Source organism: Mastomys coucha, unplaced genomic scaffold, assembly GCF_008632895.1.
Source record: "Mastomys coucha isolate ucsf_1 unplaced genomic scaffold, UCSF_Mcou_1 pScaffold23, whole genome shotgun sequence".
NCBI classification, from domain to species: Eukaryota; Metazoa; Chordata; class Mammalia; order Rodentia; family Muridae; genus Mastomys; species Mastomys coucha.
In genome coordinates, this window is record NW_022196906.1 from 104,005,704 (window position 1) to 104,022,095 (window position 16,392).

At 48.2% G+C, this 16,392-nt stretch overlaps 1 protein-coding gene across 20 annotated transcripts in view; it reads left to right on the forward strand.

Moving 5' to 3' along the window:
• Positions 1-16,136, forward strand: part of Map4 (microtubule associated protein 4) — a 141,136-nt gene extending 125,000 nt beyond the window's left edge. For 6 of the 20 annotated variants that reach the window (XM_031345228.1, XM_031345223.1, XM_031345224.1 and 3 more), the window contains 9 exons: positions 955-1,138; positions 1,746-1,805; positions 1,918-2,210; positions 4,139-4,252; positions 5,727-5,819; positions 10,759-10,840; positions 12,646-12,758; positions 14,350-14,539; positions 14,664-14,809. In XM_031345228.1, coding sequence (XP_031201088.1) covers positions 955-1,138; positions 1,746-1,805; positions 1,918-2,210; positions 4,139-4,252; positions 5,727-5,819; positions 10,759-10,840; positions 12,646-12,758; positions 14,350-14,539; positions 14,664-14,671 — 1,137 coding nt within the window. In that variant the 3' untranslated portion in view covers positions 14,672-14,809. Of the gene's footprint in view, positions 1-954; positions 1,139-1,745; positions 1,806-1,917; positions 2,211-4,138; positions 4,253-5,726; positions 5,820-10,758; positions 10,841-12,645; positions 12,759-14,349; positions 14,540-14,663 lie in introns of all 20 variants that reach the window. The other 14 variants (XM_031345222.1, XM_031345217.1, XM_031345229.1 and 11 more) reach the window with 7 other exon arrangements.
• Positions 16,137-16,392: the final 256 nt, after the last annotated feature.

Below are 16,392 nucleotides of genomic sequence, written 5' to 3' on the forward strand. Positions count from 1 at the left end.
TTTTTTTTTCCCCAGACAGGATTTCTCTGTGTAGCCCTGGTCGTCCTGGAACTTGCTCTATGGACTAGGCTAGTCGTTCCTTGTTTTGTTTTCCCCTAAGTTTCCAAGTTACCATAGCTGGCCCTCATTTAAACAATATCCCTTGCCTGCTAATTGGTCAGACCTCCTCGCCATTGCTCCCTCTCTGCTGACAGCCTTCCCATCCTCAGTGTCTAGTATCATACCCTGAAAGCTGGGCTGGGGCAATGCAGTGTTCTAACCTTCTTTATTCAAAGAAAGAAATAAAGTGTGGGGTACAGTGACCTTCCCAAGGGCACACTGCCTTAGGGTCCAGACTCAGCTAGCACTCAGCCTCATGGCTCACTTTGGCTGGTAGCTGCTGATCTTCAAGAATACCACCATCCTGTCGCTCTGCTCTGGGTAAACATTACCCAGTAGAAAGGCTAAATTAAGTGAGTGTAAATTTTAGCCTCTGGTACATATGCTTATTAAGTCTTAACCAGTCAAATAGTTTCAGTAGATCTCAAGTAAAAATAGGTTGTGGTGTGATATACTTTTTAAAGTTATCCTCATTGGATTGATGTAGATGGACTGACTTCAGAGCACTAGGCTTCTTATCTGGCTGGGCGCTGGCTCTGGAGGACTCTCCTAGTGTTTTGGTTTGGAGTGTTTTTGTTGGGTTTGTTTTTTGGTTTCACTCTATGGACAGGTCTGTTCTGGAACTAATGGTGTAGCTAATACTTGCCTTCTATTTGTAATGATCAGTCCTATTACCTCTGCCTGACATTACAAGCTGCAAGCACCTTTCATGTTACCTGGAGTCCTTGATCTTAGAACCATTTATTTTCAAGTCAGTCACTGGAGAAGGGTCCATAGTGTTTCTTGTCTTTGGTGCATGCTTATAAAACCCTCTGGGCCAACACTAACCTGCAACTCTTGCCTTTCCATTTCCAGCCACTTACAGAAGCTAAGGTTGCTGAAAAGCGGACCTCACCATCCAAGCCTTCATCTGCCCCAGCCCTCAGACCTGGACCTAAAACCACCCCAACCATTTCAAAAGCCACATCTCCCTCGACTCTTGTTTCCACTGGACCAAGTAGTAGAAGTCCAGCTACAGCTCTGCCCAAGAGGCCCAGCCGTGAGTATCACAGTCTTTCTTCCTGTGGGACCAGCAGGGAGAGAGTAGGCTTTGCCTTTTGCTCTGGCTGTAATGCTGACAGTGTTCTAGGCTTTGCACAGTGATGGCCGGCCAGGCAGGCCCTGGGTCTAACGAGCCTGCAGCTCCTTAGAAGCTGTGTGTATTCAGAAAAATCTTTAACAAAGGTGACTCCTATGAATTCTCAGATGACTTAGTTAACCCTTTGTTATTGACTCCATCGATCCCAGCAACCTAGTGTTTATGAGTCCAACCCCATGGCAAAACACTTCCAGTGTGTACAAGGCCCTAGGTTCAGTCTCAGCCATGTGAGAGAGAGGAGAAGGACAGGTTGGGGAGGTAGAGGAAGTTCCTAGGCATATTTAGTAAGCTGCGTCTGTGACCAAGCAGAAGCCATCACTGGGACTGAGAGCAGGGTGCAGTGCCAGCTTTGTGTGCTTGTGCAGTCTCCATGTGGCTGTTTAATCTGTGTCCTAGGAACAAGCAAAGTCACTGGCTCAACATGGACATTTTGTAATGGTCAGATGAGTGAATCTCAGCAGATCTCTTGTTAGTATATAATAATTAATATACTCATTTGTTTGTGCAGCCACCAAGACTGAGGGAAAACCTGCTGATGTCAAAAGGATGACTGCTAAGTCTGCCACAGGTAATGCCTAAGTCACCTGATGGGAAGCCTAATGACCCTGCCGTCCTTCCCCAGTTCTAAGGCTCCCTCTTGCTCTCCCTATGAACTCCTGCTACTTCTCATTTCTTTGCAGCCGACTTGAGTCGCTCAAAGACCACCTCTGCCAGTTCTGTGAAGAGAAACACCACTCCCACTGGGGCAACATCCCCAGCAGGGATGACTTCAAGTCGAGTCAAGCCCATGTCTGCACCTTGCCGGTCTTCTGGGGCTTTATCTGTGGACAAGAAGCCCACCTCCACTAAGCCTAGCTCCTCTGCTCCCAGGGTGAGCCGCCTGGCCACGACTGTTTCTGCCCCTGATCTGAAGAGTGTTCGCTCCAAGGTCGGCTCTACAGAGAACATCAAGCACCAGCCGGGAGGAGGCCGGGTGAGTCCGTGAGCTTGTCGGTGAGCTTGGAGGAGTCTTAGCGTTCTTGCTTCTGCTGCTGCTCTGCCACATGCAGTCGCCAGAGAATCTCAGTCTGGGTTCTTGGCACTGCAATATCAGGGAAGGCCTGGGCTGGGTTCTGTTCTTTATCTTCCCATAAGGAGTTCCTGTTCATGGTGTTGGGATTTAGGTTTACATTTTTCTTTGGGAGGTAGAGTCTTCTATTTTATAAAATCTCTAGAAAGTTGGATGTGTGGTTCCTCAGAGCACTTGGAAGACAGAGCAACAGAATCATTATGAGTTTGAAGCCATGGCTGCAAGGCTTAGGGAGTTTGGAGAGAAAGCTTCAGAAACTATGAGAGTAAGAGACACTGGACATGAGCCCCATTTATTTATGGTCTTATCAGACACATTTAAATCTCCATCCTTTGAGGTTGGGTGTGGTGGTGCAACTTTAACTCCAGCAGAGGGAGACAGAGGCAGGAGGATCTCTGAATTTGGGGCCAGCTTGATCTATAGAAATGGTGAGTTTCATGACTACACAAAGGGAGTGGGTGAAGATGACAACCACAAAGAACATTCTGGGTCCAACAAATTAACTAAGGGGAGAAAAGCACCTACCACCAACCCTGACAGCACAGATTCAGTCCACAGAAACACGGTGTTGGGAGGAAACAGCTGACTCCTACAGATTATCTCATGTACACAAGTGTGGATATGCATACTTGTACACACACACTAACTTTAAAAAAGCATATTCTAGTTGCATGGGTTTCACTTTTATATGTCAAGTGTTATCAGCCCTTGGGAACCCAGCATGTAGAAAAAAATGGTGGTACAGTTCACCCTGACTGTTGTCAACTTGAACTATTATGTTAGCATCCAGAGTAGGGTACTTAAATTGTATTAATCTGAAGTTGTTAGAATTAAATAGGGGGCCTGGAGAGAGATCACAGTAGTTAAGAGCCCAGGCTTAGCCGGGCAGTGGTGGCGCACTCCTTTAATTCTAGCACTTGGGAGGCAGAGGCAGACGGATTTCTGAGTTCGAGGCCAGCCTGGTCTACAGAGTGAGTTCCAGGACAGCCAGGACTGTCCTATACAGAGAAACCCTGTCTCAGAAAAAACAAAAAACAAAAACTAAAAAACAGGCTTAGTTCCTAGAATCCACATATGTGGTTTACAACCCTTTGTATGTAATTTGTGTTCAAGGGAGCCTAATATATATATATATAAATAAAATCTTTTAAAAAATATTTTAAAGAAATTGAATAGGCACAGAAATGCAACTGAGTCCTGGTTCATTTGGAAGATGTTAATGACAGACTGAGATCATTCTGGGACAAAGGCCTTAGAGCAGTTGTGGCTGTGGCCCAGGAGCCCCGTGTCTGGGCTGGGCCTCAGATGACCTGACCTCCTCTTCACTCTTCTTGGTCTGTCATGCTCCAGAATCTCGAGGCTCTAAGTACCTTGCTTGGGCTGGTGTTGGGTCATTGTCTATTGCCATGTACCTGATGATGTCATGCTTCTGTCACCTGTGACTGTGGCCATTCACTGGTCATAGCAGAGCATTAGAGTCACAAGGGCACTGTGGTTTAGAATGACAGGCTCACCTGCGCTCACAGAGAAACACTGATTCGATCTTAGCCTCTGAACTATTTCTCCATAAATGCATGATCTCTTCTGGGTTTCAATTCTGGCCTGTGGTTCTTCTTTCTGTGCCCTTCGCTCCGAGATCGCTCAGGGATTGCTGTGGATCTAAACTAGGAGTGTGTTGTCCTAGGGGCAAGGGTGACTTCTTTCTGCCTGGTATCTTGGCCTTGCTTTTTTCTTTTCCTACCTACCTTCTTCCTTCCTTGGCATCTGGGCTCTTATCTTGGTTTGAAACTTGCCCTCCCCCCAACCCCCAACCCTCCTTTATCTCCATCCAGGCCAAAGTAGAGAAAAAAACAGAGGCAGCTACCACAGCTGGAAGGCCTGAACCTAATGCAGTCACTAAATCGGCCAGCTCCATTGCCAGTGCACAGAGACCGCCTGCTGGGAAAGTGAGTTTTATTCAGCTTTACCTCTCTGAGGTGAAGTGGGTACATCATTCTCCTAGCCTGAGTCATTTTCCCTTCTATTCCACTTTGTTCCTGTTCTTAACTAGTTCCTACTTTTTCCTGTGTTCCTTCCTCTAGTTAATGACTCAGCCATCAGACAGTTATAGCAACCAGTGAAAGCCAACCAAGTTGTGAGCTCATACCACATTGGAGACTTAAGTCAGCCAGATGGGGGGAATGTGAAATTGTCAGACATTTCCTTGACATCTCAAACTCATCTAGTATTCGTACAAATGCATCATGCCCAGGTTCTTCTTCAAAAGTCAGGGTGGTACCCAGAGCCTTGTCTCCTGACTGTAAAGTTGCTGCTAGATATGGAGACTGATGCGCCTGTCTGGCTAAAAGTGGTCCACTGTTAATGTCATGAAAAAGTCGAAAACTTAAGGGAGCATGGTATGGTAAGGTACGCGGGTTCCTCAGCGTGAATCCAGGTTCTCTTGGCAGCACAGCACATTTCGTTTGCAAAGAGCCTCTAGTTTTGAGGGAGACAATGGAGGGAAGGACCTTTCTTCTTGAGAACTACAAACTTTGTGTTACTCTTCCCAGGGCTAGGGTATTGCAGTGTAGCCTGGTTGTGCTCTCCTGAGTTGTACATCACTGTAGCACCATTTTGGTTGGTCTCTTTGTTCACTGACACATTATTATATATCTAGAGGATTCAGAGAGGTGAAAATCAGATATGCTTGCCGTAATCCTAGTAGAGCTAACGGTGAGACAGAAGGATCAGGAATTTGAGGCCTGTGTGGAGTATACAGCCTTATCTACATAGTGGAGCCTGGCTTCCTCCATCAGTGTTTCTCAGAGGGGTGAGGAGTAATGCTGCTGAGGCTGTTGCTTGTGCTCCCCCTGGTGTCAGGTTCAGGGTTATGTGACAGTTGCCTTTTTAGATAAACAATGTGTCTTCCTTCCTGTTGTTATCAGATCTGTGCTGGTAGCCAGCTGCCCAACAATTCTTAGAGCAGCCTTTGTTTCTGGGGGTGAGTCTGGCTGCAATTGTTCCAGGCCCAGTTGGGAACTGGTTCAGTGCATCAGGATCCTTACTGAAAAAAGCTCTAGAGTCCAGCTTTCAGAGAAGGGTCTCAACAAGAAGGTAAGGCCATATTTGGGTGGGCAGCAGGGGCCTGTTGCTGTGTGAGTCTTATAGAAGCCACAGCACAGCCCCCAGAGCAATGAGGCAGCCACACAGCTCTGCACAGCCTGCTTCTGTCTTGTGATGTTCCCTTTCTTGCTTTCACATTCCTTTCCCTGTGTTCTTAACCCCTGTTCTAATAAGTGGGGACAGAAGTTGAAGTTATTCTTTGTTGACCATTGTGATCACATGTGGACTCGCTGTGTGCTCTGTGTCAGTTCTAACTAGCCCTCTCCCTTTGTGTTTTTTTTTTTTTCCCCCTTCTCTTTCTATTCTCTAACACTCCAGGTCCAGATAGTCTCCAAAAAAGTGAGCTACAGCCATATTCAATCCAAGTGTGGTTCCAAGGACAATATTAAGCATGTCCCTGGAGGTGGCAATGTAAGTATAAGCTCTGGCCAGTTGTCATAGGAGCCATAGTTCTGGTGGAGAAGCCAGGTTGGAAGGGGTGGGAAGTGGGAGGATACAGGAAGCTGATGAGAGTCCTTTCCCTAACGTGAAGGGATCACAGTGGCCTGAATCAGTCCCTGACCAGTAAGCAGTCTTGCCATCTGAAGGAAACGGTGCCCGTAGTTATTTTTGAGGGTGTTCTGAGGATCCCCTAAAAATCAGCTCATCATACTTAGATGTCTCATCTCATCACTGTGTGAGAGGCTGTGCGCTTTTCTCTAACACAGTTAGAGACCCACTCTGAGGGCTGGAAGCCCCCATTGCTGGGAATGCACAGGCTTGACTGTGCCTGGGCAGTCCCTGGGTGCATCCCAGGCCTGAGCTGGGTGTCCATATCCTCCAAGGCTGCACTTGGATCCTTGTGGTTGTAAGATTGGTATTAACCAACATTGCACCCTCCTACTCCTGCTTCCTTTGTGCTTGCTCCTCTTCCTGCTTCCTCTGTCTCCTCCTTTTAGTCCCTTTCCTCTGTTCCATCTAAACATCCTCCTGCTGTCACGTGGCTGTTCTGGGTTAGCTCTTTGCATATACACTGGAGGTACTGGTGATTAGAGCCCACAGAAGATTCTAGGAAAACAGCGTGTTCAGTGGCTCTTTCCCACTGGTTCCTATGACGGTGCCCAGGCAGAACTGTACAATGGATGAATTCCTAGGCCACCCACACATGGCCCCTGCTCTCGCCTCCCATTTTCTTCCTTGTACTTGGCTCCTCCTTGCCATCCTTAGCTGGAGGGCTATGCTTTCCCTTCTCAAGTTCACTCTGCACCCCTGCTCCAAATGCCCTGGCCATTCTACCTATGGTCTGCAAATACCCTCTGACATTTTACTTTGAGGAACCCAGCCAAGAATGTGCCTCCAGTCAACCCTCTGCTTGTACATCCTTCCTGGTTCAAACTCACTATGGATCTTTGAGACAGGCTTTCTCTGTTTAATTCTGATTGTCCTGGAATTCACTCTGTAGACCAGGCTGGCCTCAGAGATCATCAAGTTTGCTTCCCAAGTGCTGGGATTAAAGGTGTGTGCCACCATTGCCAAGGCCCACTATGGTTCTTTATGGCAGGGAGGTAATGAATATACCCATTCAGTTAGTAGTTAGCCACATACTAGCAGCTTTGAGTGAGACTGGCTGCAATGAGTAAGATTTTGAAAGACAGGGCTGGCGAGATGGCTCAGTGTGTTAAAAGCACCGACTGCTCTTCTGGAGGTCCAGAGTTCAAATCCCAGCAACCACATGGTGGCTCACAACCACCCATAATGAGATCTGATGCCCTCTTCTGGTGCATCTGAAGATAGCCACAGTGTACTTACATATAATAAATAAATCTTAAAAAAAAATTATTTTTGAAAGACAGCCTCTGAGATCAGGGTAGACACTGATCCTTGTGGCTTTTTCTCTGTGGCTTCTTGGCTTGGGTAGAACAGAAATTCTGAAGGAGTTGGATTATTTCTGTGTGTGACAAAGTTTTATTGTTTTGAAGTTTTAGAGTATGTATCTTAAAGAACTTGCCTAGCATTCATGGGGCCATATGTTCAGTCCGCAGCATAAACCAGGTGTGGTGACACATGCCTGTAATTCTAGTACTCAGGAGGTGGATGCAGCAGAATCCTAAGTTTGTGAACCTGTCTCAAAAAATAAGTAATTATTCATTGTTCTGTGTAGTGTATACATTGCCTGTGCTATGCAGCCACTGTGATCTTTCAATGCTGCCTACTCATGATTTCAGCGGGGTCACTCTAAGGGTGAATGTAGTTAGGAGACCATCCTGAGAGGAAATTACAAAACTGCATAAGGTTTTCAGGTTGGAAGGTTGAGAGCAAACAGCATGTGGACAGAGATTGAATGGGAGTAATTTTTCCTCTGTAGTTTATGTCAGTCTCTCCATAGTGCTACCATAGTATATTAGCATTCTGGTGAAAGTAGCAAGCTTGGTGCAGTGGACAGTGGCCACGGCACTTGCCATACAAGCCTGTGGACCAGGCCCTAGATCCCCAGTACCCACATAAAAAAGCCAGGCAACCTTAAAAGCCCACCTGTAGTCCCAGCAAGGACTCACTGGCACGCATGCCACACTCATGTACACGTGCAAGCAACAAGCAGCAGTTTGACCATGCAGTCCCAACAGCATCTACCTCACATGCTGACCACTGGGCTACCAGGCTGTGAGCAGAACCCGCTCCCGAGATGCGCACCCAAAAACCTTGGGAAAAAAAGAAGTTTCTTGACTGTCATCTGTCTCAGCTGCTTCTGTAGCGGGTCCCAACTGAAGGTTTTTATGCACTTTGGCTTCTGTTTTCCCCTTGTAAGGTGGCGAGCAGGTGCTCAGACCTGAACAACTCATCTCAACAGCATGTGTTCGTGTGTGTAAGATGTCACAGAGCAGCCACACACTGACAGCCTCTGATTGGTCAGCTACTGAGTGTTCCTTCAATAGACAGGAGTCTAATGTCATGGCACTTAAGTTCAAGGCCAGCCTGGTCTATATATTAAGTTCCAGGACAGCCAGGGCTACATCAAGTAATAAATAAAATCTACAAATCAAAAAAGGTTGGAGAGAGGAACCCAGTGAAGGAAGGAAACACATGTCCTAGACCAGGAGGGAAAAAACTGACTACAGATAGCTCCAGCTGCCGACCAGTGAGGCCTTGTAAGCAAGTGGACTAAGAGTACCTTGAAATAGAATAGATGGGTACATATATTAGTACTGACTTATATGATCTGTTTTTTTTTTTTTTTAAGATTTATTTATTATTATAAGTAAGTACCCTGTATCTGTCTTCAGACACACCAGAAGAGGGCGTGGTGGTTTGTGAGCCACCATGTGATTGCTGGGATTTGAACTCAAGCAGTAAGTGCTCTTAACCGCTGAGCCATCTCACCAGCCCGTTTTTGGTTGTTTTTTTTTTTTTTAATCTTTTGAAAAACCAAAAAAAGAAAGGAAGAGAGGAAGAAAGAAAGACAGACAAGGTTTCTCTATGTAGCTTTGGCTGTCCTGGAACTCACTCTGTAGACCAGGCTAGCCTCGAACTCAGAAATCTGCCTTTCTATGCTTTTTGTAATCTTAAGATCTTAAGATTTTTCTGTACTCTGCAAGGTTTAAGCTATTGGTTTTCTTGTTTTGTTTTGTCATTCTTTTTTAGTTTTGGTTGAATGCACTGCATATTCTGTCCTAGAGTCTCTCTCTGTGTGTGTATGTGTGTGTGGCATGTGACTCATACCACAACACGTGTAGAAGTCAGAAAACAGCTTTGATAAGCTCCTTCACCTTGTTTGAGACAAGGTCTTTTGTTTTTATCTGTTTCCTACCCCAGACAATTGGGGAGCTCCTGGGGATTCCCTTCCCTCTGTGTAAGTTATGGGTGCTGCTGCTGTGAGTCTATGCAACATCTGAAGATTTGAGGCATGCATTGTATGACAAGCACTCTCACCTGTAGAGCTAGCTCCCTAGTCCCTGTTGTATGGAATGTTAATTATTCCTTTGTCCTGCAGCTTTCTTTAAATCAGTTTAAGTTTACATGAACTCCCACATTTGACATGACTTTCACAGGTAATAGATTCTCTCCATCAGGCAGTAGTCATGTGTTCACTGTCATGAGACTGCCCGAAACCCTTTAGTGTGGGGCTTGAATATTCCCTTATTAGCTTTTCTTTCATTGAGGTAATAAAGTTAAGAGATAAAGGGAGGCCTGGAGTGTAACTTCCCATTTTGGAAAGAGCTCAGCCCCAGACTGACAGAATGACCTCTGTTAGCTTCCATCAGGCGATCTTGGGGACGGAAAGTCACGTCTGCTTCAGAGTCCATTGGTGGACTAGTTCATGGAACATGTGCTTTCTGAGGTTCCCAGGATTGAGTGTACCCTGAAGTCTGACAATTTTAGACCAGGTGTTCAAGGCCATAACTTGTATCTTTCAAAACAAAACATATAGCCTTGGATGGCACAGAGTTCATGGAGCTGTAGCTACCTCTGCCTCCTGGAGTGCTGCGGTTAAAAGCCATGTGCCACCATGGTATACATGATCTTGTCAGGCAGTTCAGTCTATCCTGTAAACAGACATAGCATCTATAAATGCAAGCTTACAGGAAGCCTGAAGAAAGTCTGTTTATGGCCAGAACAGACTTCTAGGCACAGGGGCTGGGGCTGCAGAGGACTGCACCTGAAGCTCCTCTTTGCTTGAAAAGTACATATCTTCCACAGCTTGAAAGCACATGTAAAAATCAATGTGAAAAATCACCACATGCCCTATCCATGGTGCTTGCCTGTAATCCCAGCACTCTAGAGGCTAAGACACATTCGTAAAGGTGAACTTGTCTCAGAACAAAACAAAATGCACATGCTAGCTGAAGAGAGCGCTGTTTTACTGCAGTTCTTGTATGTATAAAATGTACCAGGCCGGACTGCCGAGTGGTCTTTGATTCTCAGAGCTATGCAGCTCTAGTTCAGTAGATCCTCTCACTTCTCCTGGCCTCTGGGGTCCAGATACGCAAGTGATTGTGTTATGAAGAAAGGAGGCCAAACCACCCGGGCTGTGTGGTTGGCCTGGGGCGTGCATTGAAAAGCACTGGGAGGAAATTGTCTACATGTTAATTTAGCTTTCTCTTGTAAGGACTGATAGGTGAGGAGAGCCTTGACAGTGGTGTTTACATCCCTCACAGTGGAGCCGCTCTAGGGGGTGGAAAAAACCCTGGGCTGGGGATGACGTTAGGGTAAAGAGCCACAGTAGGTCACGGGCTCTTTAGAGCCCTTTAGGAGGTGGTCTTGACCTTGAATAGACTGAAAAAGGAGTAACCAAGGTACTGGTGAAGGTAGGGTGGGCTCATCCATGGCCTGTGCCTTGTCTCTGAGGATATCTGCTTTCTGTTCTTCTGCTTAGGTTCAGATTCAGAACAAGAAAGTGGACATATCCAAGGTCTCCTCCAAGTGTGGGTCCAAAGCTAATATCAAGCACAAGCCTGGTGAGTGGCTCTCCTGTGGTTCTGAGAACCTCTGTAGCAGGTGGACTCTGAAGGTCATCTGGTGGCCTTCCATCGGGGAAGCTATGTGACATCACAGCTGGGAGCCGCTTCTAGAGAGGTTCTCCATGAAGACCCGACTTTGGCTCCTTGGCTCCCACATCATAAATGTCCACTGGGCATAGTAGTCAGCCTGGGATTGCAGTGGAGACAGGATACCCAGAGCAAGCTGTCTAGACAAGCCAATAGGCGAGTTCTAGGTTCAGCCAAGAGACTCTGCAATGAAATCTCCTGACAAGCATGTGGAACCACACACATTTACATACATACATGACTGCATACTGCACACATGAAAAAGAAGGAAGCAAAACTCTTGAGATGCTTCCCTCGCAGAGTCCCTGATGGAAACAACACAGCTTTTCCAACCCTGCTAGACATAGCAGCTGGGCACTGCTCTGCTGTTGGAGGAACAATTCGTTAAGTACATTTTCACAGCTGTTCCTTGGTGATCTTTACATCTTGTCCCTGGCAATCCTGTGTGCTCTGTGCCGGGCACCCTTACCCAGGACCAGCCTCCCACTTTAGCATTCCTGGAGCTAGTGCTGGACTGGAGTGGACGGACTTACTTCAGGTCAAGTAACAAGTGCAGTCGAGCAGAGCCTCCAATGCCATCCTCAACAGGGGAAGGGAAGGCTTCGGAATGCTGGCTGATCCTGAGGGTCTCCTAGCGGTGTGGTAGCATTTCCACCTGACAGCATGACTGGTAGCATCCTACAGAGGGTTCTGAGAAGAGCCTGAGCACTTGCCTTGGCTCATGCCTCGGTTCCATGGCCAGAGCAGACAAGCCATTGTGAGGTCTTGCTCTAGACGCTGGCGTACAGCTGGCAGAGCTGGCATCTCCTGAGCTCACTCCCCGGGCGGGCAGTTAGAGTGAAGGCATGGCACATTCCCTTTCTCGGTGGCTCCAGGCTAGGCTGTTTTACTTTCTTGGTTTTGTTGTGACTTTTTTTTTTTGGCAGTTAGCTCAGGCTAACCTGGAATTCACTCTAGCCCAGGATAAGTAGAACTTGTAACAGCCCTCCTACTCGGCCTCCTAGTGTTGGGACTGTGAGGTCCAGTGTGGTCCTTAAGTAATGCTTTCCCACTCCCCTTCCATGTGAGAAAGCTCTTGCCCTCGTGGCACTGAGTTAAGGACTGGTTTTGCTGGGGATAGCTTTACTGTGAGGAAGCCTGGTAGGTTTGTGAGGACCCTGGGTAGGCGTGGGCCGAGATCAGGTGGGTAAGAGAGGGTCGTTCCTGCCCGGGCCATACTTCTCCTGAGCCCTGGTCTGTCAGCGTTTCCCCAGCCTTGCTCCGATCTGCAGGTATCCTTCACTTTCCCCAGCCAGGGAGCACTGCATCCTGTCTGCCTCTTTCAGCTCACACTTGTGAGCATGCTCGATGTCTTACTCTTCCTTCTTCCCACTGTGTGCCTCAAGTAAGCAGTGTCTGTAGCCCATGCCATCATTCACCAAGTATCAACTGGAGCAATTGAGAGGAGTTGGAGCCCTGCCTGGTGGGGCCCTTAGGAGATTCTGGGAGACCTAAGGAGCCAAGAGCCTGTGCGGGCTGGGCCTGCAGTGGTTTGAGGGCAGCTTTCCCTCCAAGAGAGGTATTGTCACTGCCTCTCTTGTCCTCTGAAACACCCTGGAGCTCTTTATTTGCCTTGTTTTTAGAAGGGACTAAAGCCATCTCTGGCCATTCCTATCTAGGCTCCTGACTTTGCTTATAGATGTAACCACCCTCAGTGACCTGTTCCTTTGTTCCAGGTGGAGGAGATGTGAAGATTGAAAGTCAGAAGTTGAACTTCAAGGAGAAGGCCCAAGCCAAAGTGGGATCCCTTGATAACGTGGGCCACTTGCCTGCAGGAGGTGCCGTGAAGGTAATGAGTGAGCTACCAGTACGCAGCTAGAGTGCTATCTCCCTTGCAGTTGGAATGGGGCTTAGCGGGCCTGTCACCGCCCCTCAGTTTCTTCAGGAGTCACATGTTCAATTGTGCCATTGCTGTCTCCATTTCCACTCTTAGTCAAAGGGAGGCGAAGAGCCCCAGCCACCTCATCTAGTGGCAGAATCTGCCCCACCCCACCCCCCAAGAGCTGTGACCTGCCTCATTGGGTCCATTGCATCCACTTTCTGAGGGAATGTGGGTTGGAACGCAAATGACAAGCAAGCTGGGCCCTGCAATTCCTTGACTATCATTTTCAACTGCTAGGGATAGGGGCTGCTATGGCCATCCTGCCCAGCCTCTGGAAGAGTGTGAGAGCACAGGCGAACTCTTCCATGTCTGACATTGGCTGGGCCTCTCCTCTTTGCTCCCTCTCTTCTTCCCTCCTCCTCCTCCCTCCTTTTCCCTTCCACCTCTTTCCACAGTACTGTGAGCCCTTTTGTGTGCCCAGATTCCATTTATCCTTCATTCTGTGTCATGGGCAGCTGGGGAGATCCATGTAGGTTGCAGCTTATAGACTCCCAGGCATGCTGCTGCTGCTGATTTTCAGGAAAAATGATCAGGGACCAAAGCAGCAGTGCATGCCTTCCCTCTGTGCCTGCTCACTCTGCTGGCCTGTCCTCTGGTTCCAGGTCTGGCTCCACTTAAGTGAACATTTTAGGGCTCTTTGCTCTTAGAGTTTTGGCTCTCTGTGACTTGAGAGGATGTCATACTTCTGTCTGTCTGAAAGGGACATTACAGATTTGGTGTCTTGTTCATGACAACAACAGGAAGTGATTGCAGCTTAAGAATCACACTCAGATTTTCTGTGCCAAGTTTTGTATTATTATTATTTTTTTTTTTTACTTTATCCCCCTATCTATGCCTGTCTTTACTCTTGCCTGGTAGGCTTTCCAGGCAAGATAGACATAGATAGGGGGATAAAGTGAGTCTAGCTCTCTAAAAGTTCACACTGTTCTGTTGTTGTTTTATGCTTAACCCATGCTGCATATCCAATGTCCTTCTGTTGAGCTCCACAGGTTTCCCTGTAATGTTCCTGGGTCACATCTCTTTGAATACCTTCTTTTGCTTCCTCTCTGTCCATGGGCACTAGAATGATGTCCAACATAAAATATGCTCTACTGTGAGGGGACCTTACCACACAGATGAGCAGGCAGGGAGCCTACTTAGTTACCAAGAGCCCTTTCTAAAGCAATGGGCATGCCTGGCAAGGGGCACCCCACTTCCAGCCAGGCACAGACCTCTTGTGTGTCCTTGAGGGTGACTGTTGTGGTAGCTATTTTAATTTGGTGTCAATCTCAGAGTCACAGAGTTCCATAATGAGATTGCCAAGAGTGTCATTAGCCCAGCAACTCCACTCCACTCACTCTCCAGTCAGTGTTGGCGTAAGAGAGTAAAGACCAGATATAGAGCTGGGTTGCTGGGAGTGTGTGGGGTGGGAAGGCTATATATGAAATTCACCACCATCACCCCATTCCACTCCCTCCCCAACTGACCCTTCACTGTCTCCCCCACTGTTTCATTGTAGACTGAGGGCGGTGGCAGTGAGGCCCCTCCGTGTCCAGGCCCCCCCGCTGGGGAGGAGCCGGCCATCCCTGAGGCTGCGCCTGATGCTGGCGCCCCTACTTCAGCCAGTGGCCTCAGTGGCCACACCACCCTGTCAGGGGGTGGTGACCAAAGGGAGCCCCAGACCTTGGACAGCCAGATCCAGGAGACAAGTAAGTGGCTGGGCTTGGCCTAAGGGCCAGCCAGGGGCCCTGTCACTGGCTGAAAATTGAAACTCCTTTGTGTTATGACTGGAGTGTGGCCGAAATTTTAACAAAGTAACCTTTTATCTTCCAGGCATCTAATGATGACATTCTGGTCTCGTCTTCCATCTCCCCTGTGTTCCCTCTCTTGTCTCCCCCCTTGTTACCCTCTCCCATCCCTCCTCACGTGTCACTGCAGATTGAGACCTACAGGCTGACGTTCCGGGCAAATGCCAGGGCCCGCACCGACCATGGGGCTGACATTGTCTCCCGGCCTCCCCACTTCCCTGGTGGCCCAACCTTGGGGTCTCGGGCCCTGGGCTCCTTTTCCCGGGCTGTCTACTAGACTTATAAGCTCTTGGGTGCTGGGCAGCCCCTTTGGGCCTCCTTCCCTCCTGCCTCGCTTGCTCCAGGCATCGGCAGCCCTGCTGCCTTTACACCTCTTCCCACCCCTTCCTGGGCCCAGCTCCAACTGCACTATCTCACCACTTCACCACTGCACCATGGAGAAAGTTGGGAGTGGATGGGAGTCTAATGGGATCTCTGTGGAAGGGGGAAGAGCTGGATTCCAGCCTTGGCCGTTTGGTTTTTTTGGACCAAACCCAAAAGAAACTGACAAACCCTCCATCTCTTCCCTGGCTCAACCTGGAGGGACTGGTAAAGGTGAGCTCCACATGGAGATTAGCACCTACCGACTCCCTGGCACCTAAACCACGGCCCCTCCTTGACCCCACGGTGGAGGCCACCATGTAGGCAGGAAAGGCCCTTTTGCTGCCCCGTCTCATTAGTCAGGGTTCAGTCCTCCTGTCCCCACTGCTTATTGTATCTAAGTAGCTGCTATCTCACTTAATTTTATTTTATTCTTTCCCCTTCCAATAACCTAAGAACTGGTGGTATAGTTTGCAGGTTGAAGCCATGTGTAAATGAGAGTTCTCAGTAGGTGGTGAGGGAAGCAGGGAAGGAGATCCTGAGTCTCCACTGAGGAGACTGTCAGATATTAGGGGGTTGCCCTACTCTGGGCAGCTTGGGCCCTGTGGGAAGAAGTAGGACTGTTGCCTGGTGAAGTCAGACAGCTAGGGCGGGCCAGTGTGACTCCTTGTGTTGGCATTGTGTATATGCTGCTTTTCTAACCAAGAGGCTGGTTTTGGCATCTATCTCATTCCCGGGAATCCGGTGGTTAATGTGTGATACAAAACCAGGGCTAGAGAAACAGAAATGAAGGTCAAAAATCCCTGGCCTGTGCCTGCAGGCCATGGCACCCAAGTCCTCATATCTAGGGGAACCTCAGAGGTCCAGAACACTTGTGAACAGTGGGGAATCAGGTGTGAAAATTTAAAACTAAAATGCATGAGACTGAGGCCATCCCACTTTTCTTCTGGTGTGACTGGAGAGGAGGAGCAGGAGAGGCCAGCCATGGTCGTGCGGCCATCCCAGCCTGGTCTGCTCATGGATGGGTTGGCTGCAATGTTGAGAAAATCCTGGGAATTTTATCAACACAAGATTCTTATTGCACTTGTATTTTTTGTATTAAAGTTTGCATGGTTTCTAATAAAGGATTCAAACCTAAGTTTGTATTGAAGTGGCCTGGGAGTATCTAAGGGCTCCTCTGGTAGGGCATTTTCTGCTGGGCAGATTTGCCTCTCAGGAGGCTGGCCCAGACTTGATCCCCTTGGCCCTCCTCCTAACACAGCCTCTGCCTCTGCTTGGTTACAGTTGAGGAGGTAAAGGTCTTCACTCTCTCTGCCAAGGGAAGGAATCCCTGGGCTTGAAGGTCCTCTCCATTTATGAGGTAGCAGTTACTTTATGATAATCTTGACACTGAA